This window comes from Plectropomus leopardus, chromosome 2 (genome assembly GCF_008729295.1).
Source record: "Plectropomus leopardus isolate mb chromosome 2, YSFRI_Pleo_2.0, whole genome shotgun sequence".
NCBI classification, from domain to species: Eukaryota; Metazoa; Chordata; class Actinopteri; order Perciformes; family Serranidae; genus Plectropomus; species Plectropomus leopardus.
In genome coordinates, this window is record NC_056464.1 from 37,133,531 (window position 1) to 37,154,910 (window position 21,380).

Sequence of the window (21,380 nt, forward strand, 5' to 3'; positions counted from 1 at the left end):
GCTGCCATATGGTAATTTCATCATTTCACATCTTTTCTTTTGTCATGTTTTTCCTTATTAAACAACCTATTCACAAAAACATAACTTTGTTGTCACTATGTTTCAGAAGTCTAAATGTAATGTTTTTCAGTTTATGTTGTCATATTTTGCTTATAAGCTTTTGACATAATCACAACAGGAAAATACAATTACTATATCTGTTTTTGTCTTTTTGTCTTGAAAGCTTGTTTTCTATACACTCTAGTGCATTATGGATGTAATTAAAGGAGTATTTCACGGATATAAAGAACTTCCACACATTAAACTAGGCCGTCTTTGCAGTAGAAAGACGCAAATACTTATGAAATTGATGCTATATGACCAAGGAAAATGGACATAAAGGGTGCTCTTGCAGAAGAGGTAGAAAACCCATAACTACCAGAATGCTATGTACCTGATCAGATCAATAACGCTCCTGGTGGTGGGTTATATATTGGGGAATGGTTTGTGTCAAACAATAGAAAATGGCCAGATCTCGTGTTACAGTAAAACGATAAGCTAAAACATGTTTCTAAAAACTCTTGAGGTTAGAAATATGCAGCTCAGCATTGGTGGGATATTGGTTTATTTTTGATCAGCATGATTTGATCTCCATTTTTTTTGGCCTCTGTTTTCACTGTGCAGGAAGCAGTATGGTGTCCACCTCCTCAAAAACTCTCACCATTACGATGAAAAAAAGATCAAAATATATTTAAAATAAAAATTAATGCAAGAGCTTATATAATATAAAAAAATATATTTCTAAAAACATTTTAGGCAAAAAATAGGCAGTGTGGTAACATAATCTTGATTTATGTTTGATCAGCACTGTCTAGTTTTACCATCTGACTGGATTTCTGACCAAGTTTGTCTCTTGATCAGCTGTGTACTCTTTGTGTCCGCAGTGGCGGATAAAAGAAGCGGAAGTACAACCTGAAGTTTGAACAACTGCCCCAGGAGCCAGCAAAACACCACCAGTTTATGTGAATTATGTTATTTGTCAGTGTTTGGGAGAGGAGGGATATCTAGGCACTGGTTAGATCTACACACACTACCCACAAAGCTGGTTGAAAATCAGCAAAGTATCCCTTCAAGAGTCAGTAGATGACTTCAAGACTTTAAAATTGAGGAAAACTTAATTATTTCAAGTAAAACTTAAAAAAGCAATTAATTTGAGCCGTGCAGCTGAACTGTACTGAACACGCTGTGTCACATTCTGCAGTCACAGAACAAAACTACATATCCACTGAGTACCTGCCACCTCGACACATCCTTTTTACGGCCAGTTAGTATTTTCAGATGACATTTTGCAGTTCGCACTGAAAGAGTGTCAAGTGTTCGTCAGACACCAGCTCATGTGCCAGTTACACTTTCAACTCTCACAGAGATGTTGCTCGGAAGCGAAAAAACAGACTAACAAAACTATTAATAAAGCTGCTGCCCCTCTATTGGAGGATTGAATGAAAGCAAGGTCACATAACAAAGAGATATACACTGAAAGAAATACGTAGGGCTGCGAGGGCAGATATACAAGCGAGCACAAAATAATGAATACATGAATAAAATAAGAAAGAGGTACAGTGCATGTGGGAGAAGACTGAGAAAGCAAGAAAAACATCAAGACAGAAATGTTTAGAGGGAAAGAAAGATGGGGATAAATGATGGAGAGAGATAAAAGAAAGTGAAAAAAGTGGTAAAAGGAGAATTTAATTGAAAAGAAACCTGACATGAGTGAAAATAAAAACAAGTCTGGAAAGAGAAAGATGAGAAACCCTCCAGTGCAGGACCCTGCGATCCTACACCTAAATGCACCTGCTCGCTCACAGACATGCAACCAAGCAGCCTCTTGTTATAACCTTGATAGACAAAGACAGCCGATTAATAGAATAATACTGCTGCGTGGGAGTTCGGTTTAATCCCCTGTCTCTCTCATCTTCGCCCCCTCTGCTATAACAACACAAGGTTGGCAGTAGAATCAACCGAGCTAACGGCTTAAGCACCTAACCTTGGCACGCTCGGTAATAGCTGCCGCAGTCCTCAATAGCAGCGGTGATGAGATGTTCCTTTAAAAACCCTGAATGCCTTCAATGACAACACATTCACCGTCTTTGTAACCCAATCACGGACAGCGCCCCCCATCTTGAAGCTGAACCATCTTTGAAAAAAAATTAAGAAAATACATCTGTCACTCTCCATCCTACGCTTTAATGCACAAGAAAACAGCTCTTTCTCCCTGCATGTTTTCAACAGAAATGAGACATCAAATAGACATTTTAATGGCGGCGTTAAGTATTTAAGTGCTGTAGTTTTTGAAAAGTACACTACACATTTCTTGGTGAAGAAACAGGATTTTTAAATGGATTCTGAATGTTTTATGTCAACTTTAGTAGAAAAAATATCACTCTTAGTTAAAAATTTGGGAGTGACTGCAACATCTGAAAGCTGAAGATAAAAGAAAAGATGAAGGGCAGATGTTGCTTCATCCACTATGCTGATTTGGTTGAATATAGTTGCAGACGTTGATGCAGCGCATACCTCTTTCATGCTGTTTTTTTTAAACACAGATAAACCCACTAAAAATAGGCTAGAACTGCTTTTCAATTGCCAGTAGAGCAGAGCTGTGTAAACGGCTCTATAGCAGATAAGCATGTGTGTGAGCATAGACAGAGGCTTGTGGAAACTTTATGGTTGTTACTTCTCTTTATATATCTCTTACTTATTAGTCTTTCTTTTATTCTCGTGTCTACTGCTGACACATGTGACCCGGCTGTGAATGGTGATTGTATAATTCCCATTGTATTAAAGAGCCAGATGTTAGCAGGTTTTTTGTGTAGTGGGAATGAGGCTTTAGTTGCTAGCTTGATTTACAGACACTAAGTGGGTGTGTGAGGAGAGCCTTTTTTAATAGCAGTGATCTGTACAACCTGGTGTTTATAACTTGATTCCTACTTTGATTAAATCTTTCTAAAGAAGCAGACAGAGATAGAGGCATAAAAAGGTAAGTGAGAAATGTGGTCGGACAGACCAAATTTATGGAGCTCTTAGAGCTGTGATTATTATCACATCTAGAAAAGGCAAAGTGGTTGTCCATCTGTTTTTGAAAGTTAATCTGGACTCAGATCTCAACAACTCTCAGACTGTCTGAGCAGCACCTTCTTTCTTCTTTCTTTCTTCTCTATATATTGTCCTCATCAGTGCCGTCTGAACATGCTTCATTTTGCCATTGACAGGCTCAGATCATTATTCAATTCATGTCTGACAATTCATGGAAAGCATCTCTCTCAATTTCAAAATTGTTGCTCCTATTTGTCAAGTAGAAAGAGAAACATTGGAAAATAGGGTCCAGTTTGAGAAATACCAAACTTACCCTTTAACAATATTTTGCTTCACGTCACTACAAATCACACTACAATGAAGGGGAATAAATCTCATCTTACTTTTAATTTAACAATATGTTTGGTCCATTTGAGCCTATACCGCTGCCAAGCATTTTCAATGTGCTACCAACACACATGAAAAGATACAGCTGAACTTGCAAATTTCAACTTAAAACTTCACCCATCTAATGCAAGCAATGGCAGCTCTGACTTTTAAAAAACATGTGGCCTGCTGTTTTTTATCCCATTAACGCTATCCAGAAAATAACCCAGGAAGGACACATTCAGATTCAGCCTGCACATCTGTCATCAGTAAAGGTGTAAAGACGTGTGAATTTCAGCGTGTCGCAGCACATTATAGCTACATGAGAGCCACCGGCTCACATATTTCCCTGTACTCTTTGCCCTGATAATCACCTCACGGCTGTATTAAACCTCAATTTCCCTCCTGAGTGATCCACAATATGTGTCACCTGACACATTACAGTGTGACCCCATTTGTTCGCACTTCACCGGCCCACCTGCTGATTGGGTTCAACAATTCATGATGTAAGAGCAGAGGACCCCATCTGGCGACGGGTTCAGCTTCATTTAACATTGCGATTGGTCGGCTCAGGCGCCGCCCGGCCAATCAGGCGGGCTGTGACAGGGTTGTGACCGGTGCAGAGGAGAAGTGATCTAATGCGACTGCGTCCGTAACAAGGGCGTAAAAGTTGAGGCAAAGCAAATCATCACAGCAAAATAGGATTGATTGACAACCGGTGCAAACACAATATGGAGGACAACGTGGCCTCGTTTATTATTGTATTGTCACCGTCGCCTCACAGGTGGCTCTTAAGTATGTACAATTTATAGATCCATCTTGCTGTCTTGCCATCGGTGCTGGCAGGTGGTGTGGGTATTATTTTCTTGGCATGGATCAGGTCCCTAAAAAAAGCAGTTGGAACAGTAGAGGGCCTCATATCTAAACATCATGTTTGGTCAGGTAAATGTTCTCAGCTTTTCTCAAATGGAATTATTAGAATGATAATAATTAATAAAATGGTCCCGGGAATAGATGCTAACTAAGGTTTAATAACCAGTACTTAAAACTTTGAAACCTGAGCAAAAATGATTTCTTACCAAAAAAAGGAAAGAGGCTATGTGCAACTTAACAAGAAATTTGCAAAAACTCAAGATAAATATGAATAATATATGTATAAATTTCAATAAGAAAATGTTTAATTTTAAAAATCATTTATATTGCTTTCTTGATATTTTCTTTAGTTACTTGTTGATTCTCCACTGATTTCCTCTCTTTTCTAAATATAATTTTCTGATCATTTTCTTGTCACCCTTTACTAATTTTTTGCTTTGCGTTACATTTCAGGCTAAGTTGCCGATCACCTTCTTCTTGTGTTTTTGAAAGAAATCTAACCGATTTGCTCATGTTTCAAAGGTTTAAATCTTGTGAAAGATATCTGAAGGCAGCACAAGAAAACTGAGATTGATTCAGGTTTGAATGTCCAAATGTCCAATTTAAAAATAAAGATCTTACATTAAATATTTTACACTGCATGTATTAAGAGCATGTTCCAAAAGCCTGAAAGGCAAGGTTAATAAAAAGGTGGGCAATTTTCCTTCTCAAATGAGACAACAAAATGACAAATCCTCTTTGGTTTTTTTGAGAGCACTATCAACCTGCGTTCTTGCTGAGCACAACATTACTCGTCTGTACTTGTAGTGGAGAGGACCTTAATGGAGAGAGGAGTGGGGGGGCCTGTGCGGTAATGGCAAGAAGAGCGTCTTAAATTCTTTATTTTTCCTGTAAAATCCTCCCAAGAGAAAGAACATGAAATATCGATCTGAGAGGTATAACTGCTCGTACTGTCTTTGTAGACGCCAGGATTCACAACCACTTGGCCTTCACGATGATAGGGCTTTCCCACGAGGGGAATACTGCAGGCATGGACAACAACACAGTTAGTGGTGTCTACAGGGAATTTAAGCACACAGATACTCTTCAGCTCATAAATGTGGAGGGAACTGATACTGCCAAGCTTTACAAGACAGGCCTAATAATACTAACAGGAATACATTTGAAAGATTATTTTATTTAATTTCTTTGCTAAGTAATCATCTTAGAAAAGCATAAAATTAAATTTGGTGCCAAGGTCTATGTTACACAGTCAATAGAGAGGAGAGACGAACTGTTTGATCACTTTATGACTTTATTCCGTTTGGTTCAGTACTGCTGGGGTAGGAGCTTTTTTGAGGACACAGATAAACTGTTCAAATATTTTCCCTTTGCAGTGCCCACGGTCTAGTGTAGGTTACTGGTTTATTGAATTATACTATAAATGCCTGATATCAGACAGAATTGTCAACTTGTTACTCTGTCTTCAGTCTGACATTGCATCCATTTTTAATGATTTCTGTAGGGGAGCAGGATTTGATCTCCTCTAACCAATCACTAGACACTGATGTATCCGGCTGAATATATCATGTAATTTTAAGTCCACACTGATGCACTGCCAGAACCTGGAAGTTATTGTAAATTACATTGTAATTCGGTATATAGCATTTGCCATTGTTGTGATTTCTCTTCATTGGTTCTGGTCATGGGTGTATTAAGAGAACTGGATACAGTTTGGCGGTTGGGTTCGTTTGCTAGGAAAGTTGCTCAGTGGTGCATGAAGCCAAAATAGTTCAACTGCCGTGTGAAAAATTAAACAATGTTAAGCGCTGCTTCCACGTCACTTGGCCCACAAAGCAGACACACTAGGCCTCCGCGCACGGACAGACCCAACAATCGTCCAACTTCTGCCAGCAGAGTGGCTGACTTCAAGTTTAGCACTCTGCTAACTTGAGTGGAATCAAAATTTTTATCTTGTGGTTCTTTCAGACTTTCGAAATGTTATGAATGAATGGATTCAATTCTAACAGGGAAATGAGTCATTTCAAGAGGTTTGTGTGCTCAAAAAATGTGTCCACTGATTAATAAATGTCTCTTTCCCAATGTAAGACTATGGGGAAAGACTTTTTGGGCCCAATGACATCATGTGAAAGACCCTGAAAATTGCAGTACTGCTGTTTAACCACTGCAAAAATTGGCTTACAAGCTCAGCACATTTCCCATGGACCTGATTCTGGTGCACTGCTTAAAAATGCTTGACAACAGCTTAACAATGATACTAATCCCACCTGTCACAGTGATTAACTATTCGAAGCCCATTGAAACACTAAATTGGTGGAGCGGGCTGATCCAAAACTTGTGGATCAAGTCAAATAAGCTACATTATACTTTAAGATACATATCAAATATGGTGTTGCTCTTTGATTTTTCTGTTAAATGATGAACACTGTTATTTTAAGAGGGATTTGTGAGCAGGATGGCAATTACTTTACATGAATCATAAAAACTGAGAGGAAATAAAGTACTGTGTTCGAATATACTAATTTTGTCCTACTGTTTGATGTCTAAGGAAGAGCTGCCATCAGTATTAACACACAATAGAAGAAGGATAAATGCATTGAAGGAGACTTTGTCAGTGTTTGCCATTATAACTGTGACAACAGTGGGCTGTTGATGATATTGGCTTTAATTCCCAGAATGTCATTTGCTCCTGAATGCACACAAACTGTGTGCATGTGTGTATATGCGCACTCGTGTAATATCCTTTTCATTTATACATTTCTCTGCACTCTTTTTCTTTTTACTTCGCCTACTCGGAGAGCATGATAAAATTATCAGGGAGGAATTATGGGCAAAACCAGAGATATTAAAAACATAATCTCATCCAAATGGAGAGAAGATTGATTCTCCCAGCTACCAACGCACTGCAGCAGGCCTGAATGGCATATTAAATGCTGCTTTCCAGTGTGTGTGTGCGCGCACGTGTCACAGGTACAGATCGCTGCTGAGCATAGGTGTAGCCTATGTGTGTGTGTGTATGTGCAAATTTGACTGAACATTTCGAAAATATGATGACTGACTCTTACCTTTATCATATATTTATTGCATAGAGCTCTGATATTCAATTTAAGGCCTGCGGGCCAAATCTGGCCCCCCAACTAAAGTCCTGGTACAGCCCCAAATGTCCTAAAATCCTAGAAACGTCTTAAAATCCTAGAGGAGTCCAAATTTGCGAGAAATTACCTTAAGTCCTAGAAATGTCCTACAAACCTAGAATCATCCTAAAATCTGAAAAATGTTCTAAAATCAGAAAAACGTTCAAAAATCTTGATTAGTTCTAAAATCTGAGATATGTACTAAAATCCTAAAAACACGTATGGGGCTTCTGCGACTGGCCCCTGACCCCCTATCATTTTGCAAAAGTGGCCCCATAGCAAAGCACGTTGAGGTTCCCTGATGCAGGGATTTAATTGGAGAGTAAGATAATAAAATAGGCTATATGTATTTGGGGATTTGAGGCAGTATGTTGGCAAAGTACATGTTTATTTCAAGTACATGTACACATCATAACATGCATGTGCGTTATGCATGTTATGTACTGTGTATGAGTGTATATTTGTGTTTTATATCAGGGTTGATGTGAAGGTTTGGTTTATAGGTATTGTTTGTCGGCAGCTGTGGGATGCATCCTCTGTGGATTAGTGTTAGCGTGGCTGAGTGTGTTTAACAGGATTACTAATCTGAACTATGCTGCCACAGCGCTCTGTGTGTGTGTGTGTGTGTGTGTGTGTGTGTGTGCGTGTGTGTGTGTGTGTGTGAATGTGTTAAAACATGGCGTGTGGTCACATGGTTATGGATTAACAAATCATCTGTCTCCATAACTTAGTAAACAATGGACAATGCTAATGGCTGACTCTAAATTCCTGTCTCTCTCTCTCTCTCTCTCTCTCTGTCACACACACACACACACACACACACACACACACACACACACACACACACTATAATTTCCATTCATGTTGACATTAATGTTAAGGTCAGCAGGACAGGGTTTACAAAGTACTTTAGAGCTTTAAAGAACTAAAACCACTTAAATGCTACGTCATCTCGGGGTAGGAAGTGGGGGTGGTGTTAACAATATGAACTTTACCACACACAAAACAAAAATGGTGACCATTTGAAATAAAAACATAAAACTACCGCCTTGCTGTTGTATGCCTCCACCAACCAGTCAAGTCACAGTTTGAATCCAGACTCATATGTAGATGCAAAGATGCAAAGAAGCTACAAATTTCAACAATGTGGATACTTCACACACATCTTCAACCCGGCAGCACAGAAGATCTGCACAGTCAGCACAGTTTCAAGATGGATACCCAAGATAAGTGTCACCATTCAGTATCTGACCAAATGTCTCCCCTTCTGCTCCTAAATTATGGCATTAACTAATAGCCACATTTTTTTTGTCGAGCATTAAGATGTCACAGTGAAGTTGACCTTTGTTTTTTTGGATGAAAAACCACATCATTTCATAATTATATTGTATTTTTGTGAAATGTTGTAATATTTAGCGTATAAATTCTTGAATTATGGCCAAAAACGTGTTTTGTGAGGTCACAGTGATCTTGACCTCCGACTGTCAACCTCTAATTAGTTCATCCTTGAATCCTTTGAACAAATGCCCTCAGGGGAAACCGAAGAAATCTTTTTAATGAGAATGGGACAGATGGGCAACCCAAAAATATTATGTCCTGACCAGGCTATTGCCAGTGTGAAAGTATAAAAAGTTTATTTCCCAGATATTTCACAGCTGAAAATTATACCATTTTTGCTGATTATTGACGAACTCCTGTCGATGAAAACCAATAATCCTTTCTGGCTCCACTGTATTGGAACACTTATTAATAAATTCGATACATTTGAAAGGATTGAATGTCATTCCTATAGAAAGTACTGAAAGTACAAATTCTGTGTATGTGTATGTGTATCAGTGTGAGTGCTGGTTGGAGTAATGCTTGGGCAGTATCACAGGCATATGACGGTACACCAGGGTATTTAGAAATCCCAAAGGTATGTTTTTCAATACCCTTAAGCAAGCAGGAAGATTAGAGTGAGAATTTTACTTTTCTTTACTTTTCTTAACAATATGGTGTTTTTTAATGTGTATTGTGTAGTCTGAAAAGCTGAAAGTACGTAATGAACTCGCAGTGGGGGAGGTGGGGCGGGGGTTATTGCCACTCATTTATAACGTCATATACCCTATACCCCCCTGAAATTTCAGACAGGTATGAAGGTATAAATTATTACATACCGCCCAAGCCTAGCTGGAGTGAATGTTATGCATCTTTGTAAGAGTGTGTGTGCTATACTATCCATTCTCTCTCCAGTCCAGATCTGTTGAGAGCTACATGACAGCTTCCATATCCCATTTTCTGAAAACAATCCCAAAATGCAATGCAACATGCTATGTGATGACCAAATCAATTATAGGGATACACAAAGACATTGTGTTCAAATAGAGTTTTGATTCCCGCTTGAAGGGAATTTGTTTCTGACAAGGTAACACAGCCAAAGGCCAAAGTGAATTGCATGTTAGGACCCAGCTGCGGTAAACTGACAGCCACAAAAGCTGCAAGGCTGGTAGGGAGGTAAGGCCTTGAGATTATAAAACCCCTCTGGAACCAAAAAGATGACATATTGCACAACTGAAATTCATTTTGTGTCGTTTGCAATAAACGCACTGGAAGACATTAACTTATAAAGGTGCTATCAGAAAAGTAGATTTATACTGGAAACTAATTCAACTCAGGGTAACTCATCGCTTTCTTCATAAAAGCCAAGCAGACAAAATTTATTCAGCAGCATACAAGACAAATGGAACGTAAAACTTATTTATGAAGAGTACTAAAACGGATACACAACCATATGTTATCATAAATGCAAGAAGTTAACAGCTGCTCGAGGCTTTATCAGTTGAGCTTTTTGTGCCAAACTTTCAAGTTTAAAACTACAGTTAATTTAGAGCTGCAGACTGCTGTGCAACAGTGTGCGTCCTCCATCAGACTATGCAATCTGGAATTTGAGTTCCAGTAAAGAATTCTGATGACAAAATGCTATGGTTTTGAATAATGTGTTTTTAAGGCATGAGACTGTTTATAAATTGGATTGACTTCTGCTATCAGAAGGAAAAGCAATATCACTAACGGTGTCTGGATCAGTCTCAACTGGTACGGCTTGCCTTTTTAGCTTGGGATTAAAATGTTCTCTTAATCAATTAGATGTGGAATATTTGTTTTGAAGAGAAAGTTTATTAAAAGTTTAATTAACTTGTACATTGGCTGAAACTTGATTGAGTATTTTTCGCGAAAAAACTGCAATGGATCCCTGTTGGAATCCTCAGGTTTTTCAGTTATTTTATAAGGCTTAAAAGTGGATTTGTTTTGATTGTATGATTTTATTATTTTTCCACAAAAACCTATCCCTTTTCAGGTGTTTAGAATGGTATTTTGTTGAAAAAACCCTGCAAGCTTCTTATTTTTTGTTGTAATTATTGATAGATTTTTTAAATCTTCCTAAATTTACTTAACTAAACACCACTGTTCTTATTTACACCACTGTAATTATTTTCAAGTTTCAAAAACCAAAGAACAATTAAGTATATACAAACAAAAATTAAGTAAACTTTACGATTAGATATTTAGTAAAAATAACTTGGGACTAATAGTTACATTTTTCAGTTCAGTTCAATTTTACTTATAAAGCCATATTAATGAAGTTACAGTTGTATACCTTCTTCAAGGGCATTAGTTTCCTAGGTTTTTTTTCAAAGTAAGATCACATTATTAGATTTTACAGTGTTGAGTGTTTGGTACCTTGGTAACATTTAAACTTTCATTTATTTTTTAATAGTTTTATATTAGCTGCTTTTCTTTTGGTCACTTAACATTTGGCAAATTATAACACTTTTGACAACAATGGAACCCAATAAGTTCAAGTCACCCAGCAATTTGAAACCATTCAACTAGAGAGCATTTATCTGGGGGTAAAATGAACAAAATTACAAGTTATGTAATATTAGTTCATTTTTTGCACTGCAGAGCTTTATCAAGGTTCAATCTGTGGGCTGACCACAATGCATTCTGCCTTCTTTTACTTTTATCCCCACAAAAAGGATTTTCTGTTTTTGAAAGGCCATAATTAAGGCAACAAAGCGCCACAAGCGTGTAATCAAACTAACTGATATAAGCTATATTACAACAACAATTAGACCCAAGTGTGTAATACTGGAAAGTTAAGTCACTTTAATCTTGATCAAAGTTGTGCCGATTTTGAGATCAAACAACTTTTTTGACCACAGGGCCAGCCGCGAGCTCAATCTGATTAAAGTGTTCACAAAGTAATTTTTGCTTAAAAGAATAAAAGCTTTAAATGGCTGCCTGAATGCCCGACTCGATTTGTAACAGTGCAGAAAACCAAACACCCTTCTGAATTAAGTAGCGAGTTCAAGAGTTCATAAATACACAATTCAGCTTGTTCCGAGTCTCCACACTTTCTTTATCTATCTATCTATCTATCTATCTACCTACCTATCTATCTACATTTCTGCCATTTTCCCTGCTTTTTACATGTCTTCAGTGTTTCTGACTTTCTTTCTTTTCTACTCACCTTTTCTTATTCTTTCCATTCCCCTCTCTTTCCTCTTGTCTATCCCCAGATGCTTGTGAGTACTTTACGACCTGGGCCCTCAGATTTACGCAGGGACAATTAAACATTTTGTCGCTGCTCTGCGGAGCAGGTGGAAAATTCATGGCAGAGTTGGAAGGGCGAATTTAGCATAAGACAACAATTCGCCACGATGTCTGTCTGGCGGAGAACGAGGCAGTACACCTGTCTGCATACACAATGCAACGAAAAGAAGGGAAAACACTTGAAAAACCTTGAGCCTGAGCCTGTCTCCACTGCTGAATTTGTCTTTTCTTTACTCTGACTTTCTTCAAGTCAGTTTCTTTCACTTTCTCTCTCTCTTAGTTTTGATCTTCTACTTCTCTCTTGGGCTTTATTTCTTCTCCTCTCTGGAATATGGTCTCTTTCTCTTTGACTCTCTCTGTCTCTCAGCTTCTCTCCTTCTTTATTTCTCTGTCAGCTGGAGGTGCAGTCGAACCCTGCATGCTCCCCGTACAGCTTGAGCAGCATTTCACCCACTGCTGACTGGTACCGTGCCCTTAAAATGTCACATCATCGCCAGATATTCACCTGCAAAGACCCCTGAGGAGTTCTTTTGTTTTTGTTTTAACAGCTTGACTCAATCTGTTGCAAATTCAGAGAGTAAACTGAGTCACTAAGCAGCAAGCAGGTGGCACTAGAAGATGACGGGAAAGGAGAGGTTGTAAAGAACGCTGTGTGTTTGTGTTGGTCAATGGCGAAGATAATTCAGATGTAATTCCTTCAATGTTTCACTTTTACAGTTCAGTCACGCACACTCACATCTCTCTCACACACACACACACACACACACACACACACACACACACATACACAGATAGCAAGCCACATGTTGCATCAGTATTGCACAGCGCAAGAGTCAGTTACAACACGACTCCGTATACCAGCAATTATAAACGACCTCAGGACTAATGGGAATGGGAATTGCAGCTGACATATAATACCAGTGTATGGATGACGGGGTGGGTTCGATGCTCCCGTGAGATACAGGAAACAAACTCATGCAGAGCATACAGATGCTGCCAATGGAGAAGTCCCACTTATCAGTGCATGCTTTCTGCTTGTCACAATGAGCATCACATGGAAAATTATTTCTCTTCAGACAATCAAAATATTAAAAAATGATCTGGTAACTAGCTGGCTTAAAGCTTTAAAAACTGCAGATACTTATCAGTGACCACGTTTGAAAGATGCAGCTCATAACTGAAACTGTGGTATATCCAAAAATACATGCGTGCCAAGGGATGGTTTTTGTGCATTTGCTTCACTTGCTGGCTTTGATATTTTACAGCAGGCCGCTCTCATTAACTGTTCATACAAGAGGTATGCACTGTAGGTGACGTATAAGCCACATTATTGTGAGCTGGGAGGCTGTGATCGAGTGACCAGTGCACCGCAGTTGCCCTTTCACATATGACAGGAGAAAAGGCCCTTTTTCACACTGCACACGGATTAAGCGAGTTGTTAGCCTGGCGCTTAGGAAGCTGTTGGCCTGGAGCTAAGAAAGCTTTAATTTTCCAAAATGCTCTAATCTCAACTTTAGCCTTGGGGTTTTTTGGCCCTGCTCTGGAGCAGGATTAGCCTTGAATTTACAGGGTTATACCCTGAAGATCAACTAATTACAAGGCGTGAAACCAAGCTAAAGGAATTTGCATCATGTCGACTACTAAGCGAAACTGGAGGTACCTTGTGAGACAGCTAATTTAAAACAAAAAATATGTCAGGAAAAGATTAACTTAAATGTAAAACAATAGAGAACCCTTATACTTCCTAAAACCCGGAAATTATAAAATTATTAGTGTAGAGACTTCTACATTTTATTCTACAATATAAAATATGTCAGCGAATATCCCACTTACAGACTTTGAAGCTTTCATGTGTCTTAAAAAGGTGGTCGCTAAATGAGACTACAGAACGTCATCCCATCAAGCCGCAGCGAACTAACCTTTAGAGCCTTGTCGCGGAGGCGACGTGACGGTAGTGTAGTTCATTTATGGTCTAACTTTAGCTTTTTACTCTGGTGATTACATTTAGGCTTCAACAATCCTGAAAGTGGTAATAATTTGTGAAGATTATCTTGCTTAACAAAATGTGTAAGAATCATAAATCTCTGTTTACCACAGAGCCAATGGAAAAATCCCAACAGATTTTTTGACAAGGTAACCAGGGCGACGCTAACTTCCAAGTTGCCAACAGAAAAACGTCCTCCGTGGGGAACTCTAATGGTGGGACACTTACTTGTAAGATACAATACAAAGCGCTGTGTGAGAAAACATTTTTACAATATGTGAACATTTTATTCTTTTAACTGCCTCCTTCACAGCCATGTTGCAAAATCATCAAAGCTGTCTCTAATAATGAAGATGCAAGCACTGACAAATACTAATTTGAGACAGAGTTCAATCAGAAAAGTGAAAAAAAGTCATCTTTTCAAAAATTCTGTGGACGTGGTCCAGAATAAAAGTAAGTTCACTAAGTTTTGTTGTTCCAACTGATTAAATAAAGATCAGATTTTGTCTGGTTGTCTGGTTTTGTCTGGTTCAAAAGACATTTTATTGAGATAGCACAAATTGAGCTGCTGTGTAAATTTGGCTTTACATTCATGTTCGACTCATTTGTTTTTATTGCATAACAGTTGAAATATACATTTCTGAAATACTGAAGCAGAACAAATAAACAAAGTGGGACTTCTGCCACCTGGCTGGTGCTGCACAGAGGAAGAGTGGTATATAACCAGGGCTGTGTGTGTATCACATTCAGATTAATCTGTTCAAAAAGGCAAGAATTTGAAGGAGTCCTATTAACCACACTGACAACCTACTGAATACTATAGTGCAACTATCTTCTCTGTTTATAAAGCCAAGGTTTAGACAAAAACTTTGGAGCTGACAGGCTGTTGAGAGAGACAACCTCCAACAAATTCATCTTTCTGACTTCCCGGTTTGAACTGATTGAACTGAAAGTGAAAGAGTTGATCTCAGCCCAGACACAATGTCAAAGAGGCCTCATTAATATGATGTTTCAGTCCTCTTTGGTTTAGAAAACATCAAGTTGGTTAAACAGTGAGTTAGCAAGCTGCTGCCAACGGCTTAGCTGTGAAGTGCTGAATGAGAATGATGAGGGAAGTGCTGAGCACGTGCAATGCAGAGTGCGTGAGAGTCAAAATATGCATTAATGTTTTGTATGTTACTCACAGATATGTCACAGTGTAATGCACCATATATTGAACCGAGCTTGCCACGTGTTTTTAATTTAGAGCACTATAACCAATTGGACAAACAGTCCACTAAATGCAAGCAATGCAGTGGTGTGTTTATTTATTTTGTGTTTATGTGTGTGTTTATTTAACATTAATTGAGGTTTATTTAAGTCAAGGGATACTCAACTTGCTTCGCTTTGGGGAGCATTTTTGCAAAATGACAGGAGGCCAGGGCCATGTAACTACGATTTAACTTTAATTTTAGAACTTTAGGATGTTTAGGATTTTAGGAAGTTTCTAGTATTTTATGACTTTCCTAGCATTTAAGGAGATTTCTTGGATTTTTAGAAAGTTTCTATGATTTTATGATGTTTTTAGGAATTTAGTAAGATTTGGGGATGTTTCTAGGATTTTAGCACATTTCTGAGATTTTGGGACAATTTTTTTTTTTTTTTTTAGAATTTTAGAAGGTAGATTTATTAGTCATTTTTAAAACAAAAAGGAATTACATTTGTCCTTGATCCTGCTACATCTTTGGAGTCAAAGGATGAGTTGATTAAAACCACCAGCTACTATGAAAAATTATACTAAAAGTACACAAATAAATCCCAGTGTGAATCACTATATTTTTATTGTGAAGTAGTAGAAAATGGTTGGGGGGGGGGCACCCAACACTCTATCAGGAGCCAGGTTTGGCCCACGGACCACAAGTTGAGTATCACTGATAAAAGTGTTGTGTAAGTAATAAAAAAAACTAACTGTACAATATTCAGCATTGCAGTGAAATGTCATTTTAACACTACCCAGAGCTTTCATCTGCATCGAGGTAAGCAGCCGGCTTCATATGAATGCAATCTATTTTTATTCAATTTAGGATTTCACTTGTGTCCGCTATTGTGCATGATATGCATAATTCTTTGTGTCGAGCCTCGCAACATCAATTTCCCTCAGGACAATAAGTGTTATTGTATTCATGTGAAGTCATCTCATATTCTTGACAAAGAACAGTGACAGCAGTTTACGACTACGCTTGCTGTTGACTGATTCCCCGTTGTGTCCCCATTGCTCAAGTCAACATTTTGATTGTTGTATCACTGAATAGCATTCATATTCAGCTGTCACGTCTCCGCACTGCCAAATAAAATCCTGTTCGGTAAACATTGTTTAGCTCCTGTGTTTTGATGACACGTGAAGGACTGGGTTTTAAAGAGCTGGGCTGCACTAAAATGAATACAAAAAAAGGAAATTATTTTACTCTACAGATGAAATCAGTGTTGTTCTCAAGAGGTCTCATGGCAGCAAATGATTTTCATAATATAAAAAAATCATATATAAAAAAATTACTTTATTTTTTGAGGTATTGGTAACATGCAGCAATTGTTCACATTTTTTAGTGCTAGATATCTCATTTTGCAATGTAACCCATTCATGAATTTTAAGGCCTTAAATATTATAGCATTGCTGATGAAAGTAAAAAGGTTTGAAAACATTCTCATGATCATAGAGACAAATTAAAAAATGAAGTGATTTTTCTTTCAAATATAAGGCCACTTCTTTTTAATGACCATGAATGTTGAGAAAATAGAAGGTTAGTTCAGTGGCTTGTCGTCCCTTTAATAAATACCAAATCTGTGAGTGCAACATACGATTGAATCACAGTATTTGATGCTCACAAGAAATGTTACAGACTTTCATAAATGAAAGCATGACGGTTAGCAGTGAGTTGCAGGTGTGTTTTGTGGCTGAGGAGTGATTTTAGGGAAGTGGCCTTGAAACATCAGTGGAGGACGGTGTTCGGTAGGGCTCAATTCAAACCGAACGCCTTTGAAATTAATCCACCACATAAATAACTGAACATGAACTCTACCAAATTTGGTATTATTACACCTGAACGTTTGAGATAAGTGTTTCAGGGGGTTATGGTCTGTAGCTACAATATTAATTCAAATCAGTAACTACCTTCTCGGTACCAAAATCTTCATGTCCACTGCCAAAGTGCATAAAGTGCAAATTCAATGTAATTTCAAGGCGCACCGTATAATCAAGTAAACCTTTCTGAAAACGCCCTGAAGGCAGGTTGAAAAGTTATGTTAATGACCTTTTGGCAACATCGTATCTCTCTTAATTTTAACTAAATCCCAGTGATTTGAAGTTCATCCCAAAAATCAATGATAAATTCATTTTCTCTGACCAGCAGTGCTATTTATCAATCTAGATTGTTTCGGTCTGAGTTGCTGAGTGTCGGAGATATTGGCTGTAGAAATGTCTGCCTTTTCTCCACTGATAAAACTGCTGGGTGTAGTTTTATTATCTCGAGTAACCAAGTCATGATATCTAAAAAGAGACATTGCGGTTGAGTTTTTCAAATGTATTTTTGGGCATTTTGAGCACAAGTGGAAGTTACTGTAATTGTATATCTTGTAATAAACTTTGCAGTGTGCACTTTCGGTTTTTATTGTGAAAGGCATTGGCGGTTGTAACTGGTCATCTTAAAAATGTAAAAATGTCATTTGTATTGTGCAGTGTGCACTGACTTTTTATAGTGTAAGGAGTGGGCACTAGTAATTCTGTCATTTTTTAAATCTAGTTATTGTGTATTTCATATTGTATTTATTATTGTGCAACTTTAGTTACTGTTTTTATAGTGCAAGAAATTTGCATTGATCACTTTGAATGTAGTTACTGTGTATTTTGTACTGGCTTTTGTATTACACAATACGTACCGTTTGCAGTAGTAACTTGGTCACTATAAAAATGTAGTTCTTGTGTATACCATACTGTATTTTATGCTGTCCACTGTGTGCCTTCTGTCGTTTGTTGTGTGGGGTATCTGCTTTTCTTGTGTTCTGTATTGAAATTTTATGTATTGCATCAGCTTGTTAAGCGTAGGATTACAGATGAAAATTAGCATCTTGCTAAATCTGGTGCCATCATGTTTTTATGTCTTGTTAATGATCAATGTCATTACTCGCTGACCTTTTTTTAATTAAATAAACCAAACTAAACTGAAGAAGCTGAGTGCCATCTAGTTCATTATATTGGAGAGAAGGCAGACATCTCTACGGCGAATATCTCGCACACTCTGCAACTCACACCAAAACAATCTAGATTGATAAACAGCAGGTAAGATGAAAAATATGTATTTTTGATGTTGGATTGAACTGTCCTCGTCAAGGGCATGCTATATAAGTGATAAAAACCTAAGATATGGAAGTTAAAACTCACTTCTCAAGGGGGACTGAGGAGGTGTAATCAACCATTGTTGCTATTTAAGGGAATCAACATCCTCCATTGCTGTTTCGTCCACCACACCTTTCTGTTTTTTCAAATCACTCACTAAATCAATGCCATCATGTAAGAATAAAACCATGATTCAAGTAATAACCTTGTGTTTTGTAACTTAATTCAGATTTTAATCTAACAGACCAATAAAGATCCAAGGATGAATTTGGGATTGATTTTCAATCCCTTTGTAAGAAAGTCTAATGTTAGCTTTTTGTCCTCCTACCCAGGCTATTGACTGCACATGAAAGCAGCATGGTTTCACCGCTGTGCATTGGTGTGTGTGTGTGTGTGTGTGTGGATACAAGACAGAGAGAGAAGACGTTCAAACACAGCCAGCGACACTCGAAGCGGAGCAGACATGCAAACAAATGCAGTAAGATGGCGATGAAAAGGAAAGACAAAAACCAAAGAGTTTAAAAAATAAACTTAAAAAAAAAACAAGAGAAAAGTCAAGAAAACAAAAGGGAGGAGGAGGGCAGGGGACAACCGAAATGAAACAGGGTTCGTGTTGTGTTTATGGTTGTACCGTGATGAAAAAGTATAACATGGGGAAGAAAATATTCTGCCTATAAAGCAATAATCACCTTCGCTTGGGATGACTAGAATGTACGGCGTTGTTATTTGTCCCCTACCTATTACCACTAAGGCCAAGGGCCGCACGTCCCCGCCGGAAAGCATGAGAAAGAGAGAGAAGAGAGAAAACAAACAACAACAAAAAAAGAAAAGAAAGAAGAAAAAAAGTCTAAGAAAAAAAGACGTATAGTTTCCTTTATCCATTTCATCAAGGTTTAGATCTGCCTGGTTTTCAATTGCACAATCTGTCTTAGAGGAGAGAAATTGCAGTGGTGAGAGATAGCACGAGAACATTAATATCCATGGGACAGCTCGCACTCAAGATGTGAACTGGGATATGACTGAAAGTATTGCCAGGAAGTGAGTGTCAACGAGCATCTTAACTGCCCCATTACCAGGAGAAAGGCCTAACAGATGTGCTGCTGGTGGGAATGTTTGTTAACCAAAGAGTGAGTCAGTGAATGCAGATGTGGTGCTGGGGGTTAACATTTCAGTGTGTCAGCCTGGCTTGACGGGTTAATCAAAATAAAGGGAGGAGGAAATGGAAGAGAAAAGAAATGAAGTGATGGTTGAAAGGAAAAAAAAATAAGTATGAACTTTGTGGCGTGGCAAAGTTGGAGCAAAGACACAGTCTGGCCTCCGGGTTGTGCTGTGAAGGTTAATTCACCCAGAGACAAAGTCAGATCAGTTATTCATCAGGATTAATCAAGTTTTTAAATTACAGAAATTTATAGCAACTATGTTGAGGCAACTAGGTGGCTTTAGTGGGCCCTGACAGATTCCTTGCACATCGCTGCCTTATCAGCTGTATATGTGGATGGATTTTATGGTGAATAGTAGTCAACTGTAAAATTTTTTGTCTGATTAAAGAAAAGTTGTATCTATATTTCTCAGAGGCAGAGTGCAGAAATGATTTCACTGGTTAAAGAAATACTTCGTCCTACAAGGACCATTTATGCATTAATTACGTATTGTGTGTTACCTTGAATTCACAAAGAAAATTTTGTTTTTCTCACACGCCTCCTTGGTGCAGAGAGAATCCAAATAAAGCAAACATTTTTCCTGAATGGAAGTAATTAGGGTTCACATTTAGAAAAACTAAATCAAAACATCCATTTAAAAACTCTCACACAACTTTTGCAGTTGTGTCATTCATCCAGTCGCATGCTCAGTATTTCTATTTATTTTAAAATTTTTGCCAAAAACATAATTTAAAATACATCAGTACAAACAGCCTCACGCATGGATGAGCAGCGTGCCTGGGCACGCATATAGGTTTGGACTCTGCTAAAGCAGTGTTTAAATACCCAGGCATGCTCAGGGCATGCTACTTGTAGGTGGAAGAGGTTTAAATAGTCAAGTTTTAGTGAAAATGCATCTGTTTGGGAGTGTGGCAGAGCACACAACTGGATAAATGAGACTTGAGTTGTGTGAGATTTGTAAATGGATGCTGTGAAATTGTTTTGGCTGCTGGTAAATCTGGACCCTGATTACTTCTCATAAAGAGGGATGCAAGAAAACAAAGTTTTCCTCAAAAATTAAACTAACTGATACATAATTGGCCCTTTTTTCTTAAAATCAAACATTTTGTTATGCCAAAGAACCAGGTTTTTAGATGGTATGTAAGGTAACACTCATATTTAAGTGCAAAAAAGCAAGAATACATGATAAAGACTACTGATATACCACAACAAATTATAAGCCACTAAAATAAAACAATAAATGGTGCTCAAATCCTATTCAATTCATACAGGTTTGTTTAACATACATTTTGGCCCCGTTCGAGTATTGCACGTAATAATCTGACAATCAAGCAGAAGTTTTTTTTTTTCTTCTTTTTTCTATGATTACCAATTATTTAATGAGTATGCAGTAATTTATAGAAAGTGGCAAATATTGATCTGATTGTTGATTGATCATGATTATTGCACATCATCTCCCTCCCCTTAATTTCTCTTTACCTGAAGGTTTCCATTACCTTGCCCAAATCATAGTTCTTTGGCTCAGTCCATCCAGTTACAGTCAAATCAGATTCTCTGCCTCTGACCAGCAGAAGAAAATGCTGGCATTTTACGCTTCTGCAAACCATGAATACGATGCAATTGTACATTTCTTACGCATTATATGGACATTTATGACACCTATGGCCAGATGTCTTCCAAGCTGCAGATCACTGTTCAAGACCAAAAAATAACAAAATGGTTGTTTTTACATTGTTGTGTTTTGACCCGCTTTCTAGGCCTCAAACATTGGTGTTTTTTAGTGACCTGTTGGCTTGTTTCCACCAGGGACAGTGGCACAGAAAATGGTT

The 21,380-nt window shown here is 37.9% G+C and overlaps 1 protein-coding gene across 1 annotated transcript in view; it reads right to left on the bottom strand.

Moving 5' to 3' along the window:
- ptprt (protein tyrosine phosphatase receptor type T) overlaps positions 1–21,380 on the bottom strand; it is a 436,976-nt gene that overhangs the window by 154,822 nt on the left and 260,774 nt on the right. Inside the window, exon 16 of the mRNA XM_042510188.1 lies at positions 19,081–19,137. Within this exon, the coding sequence (XP_042366122.1) occupies positions 19,081–19,137 (57 nt within the window). The remainder of the gene's footprint in view (positions 1–19,080; positions 19,138–21,380) is intronic.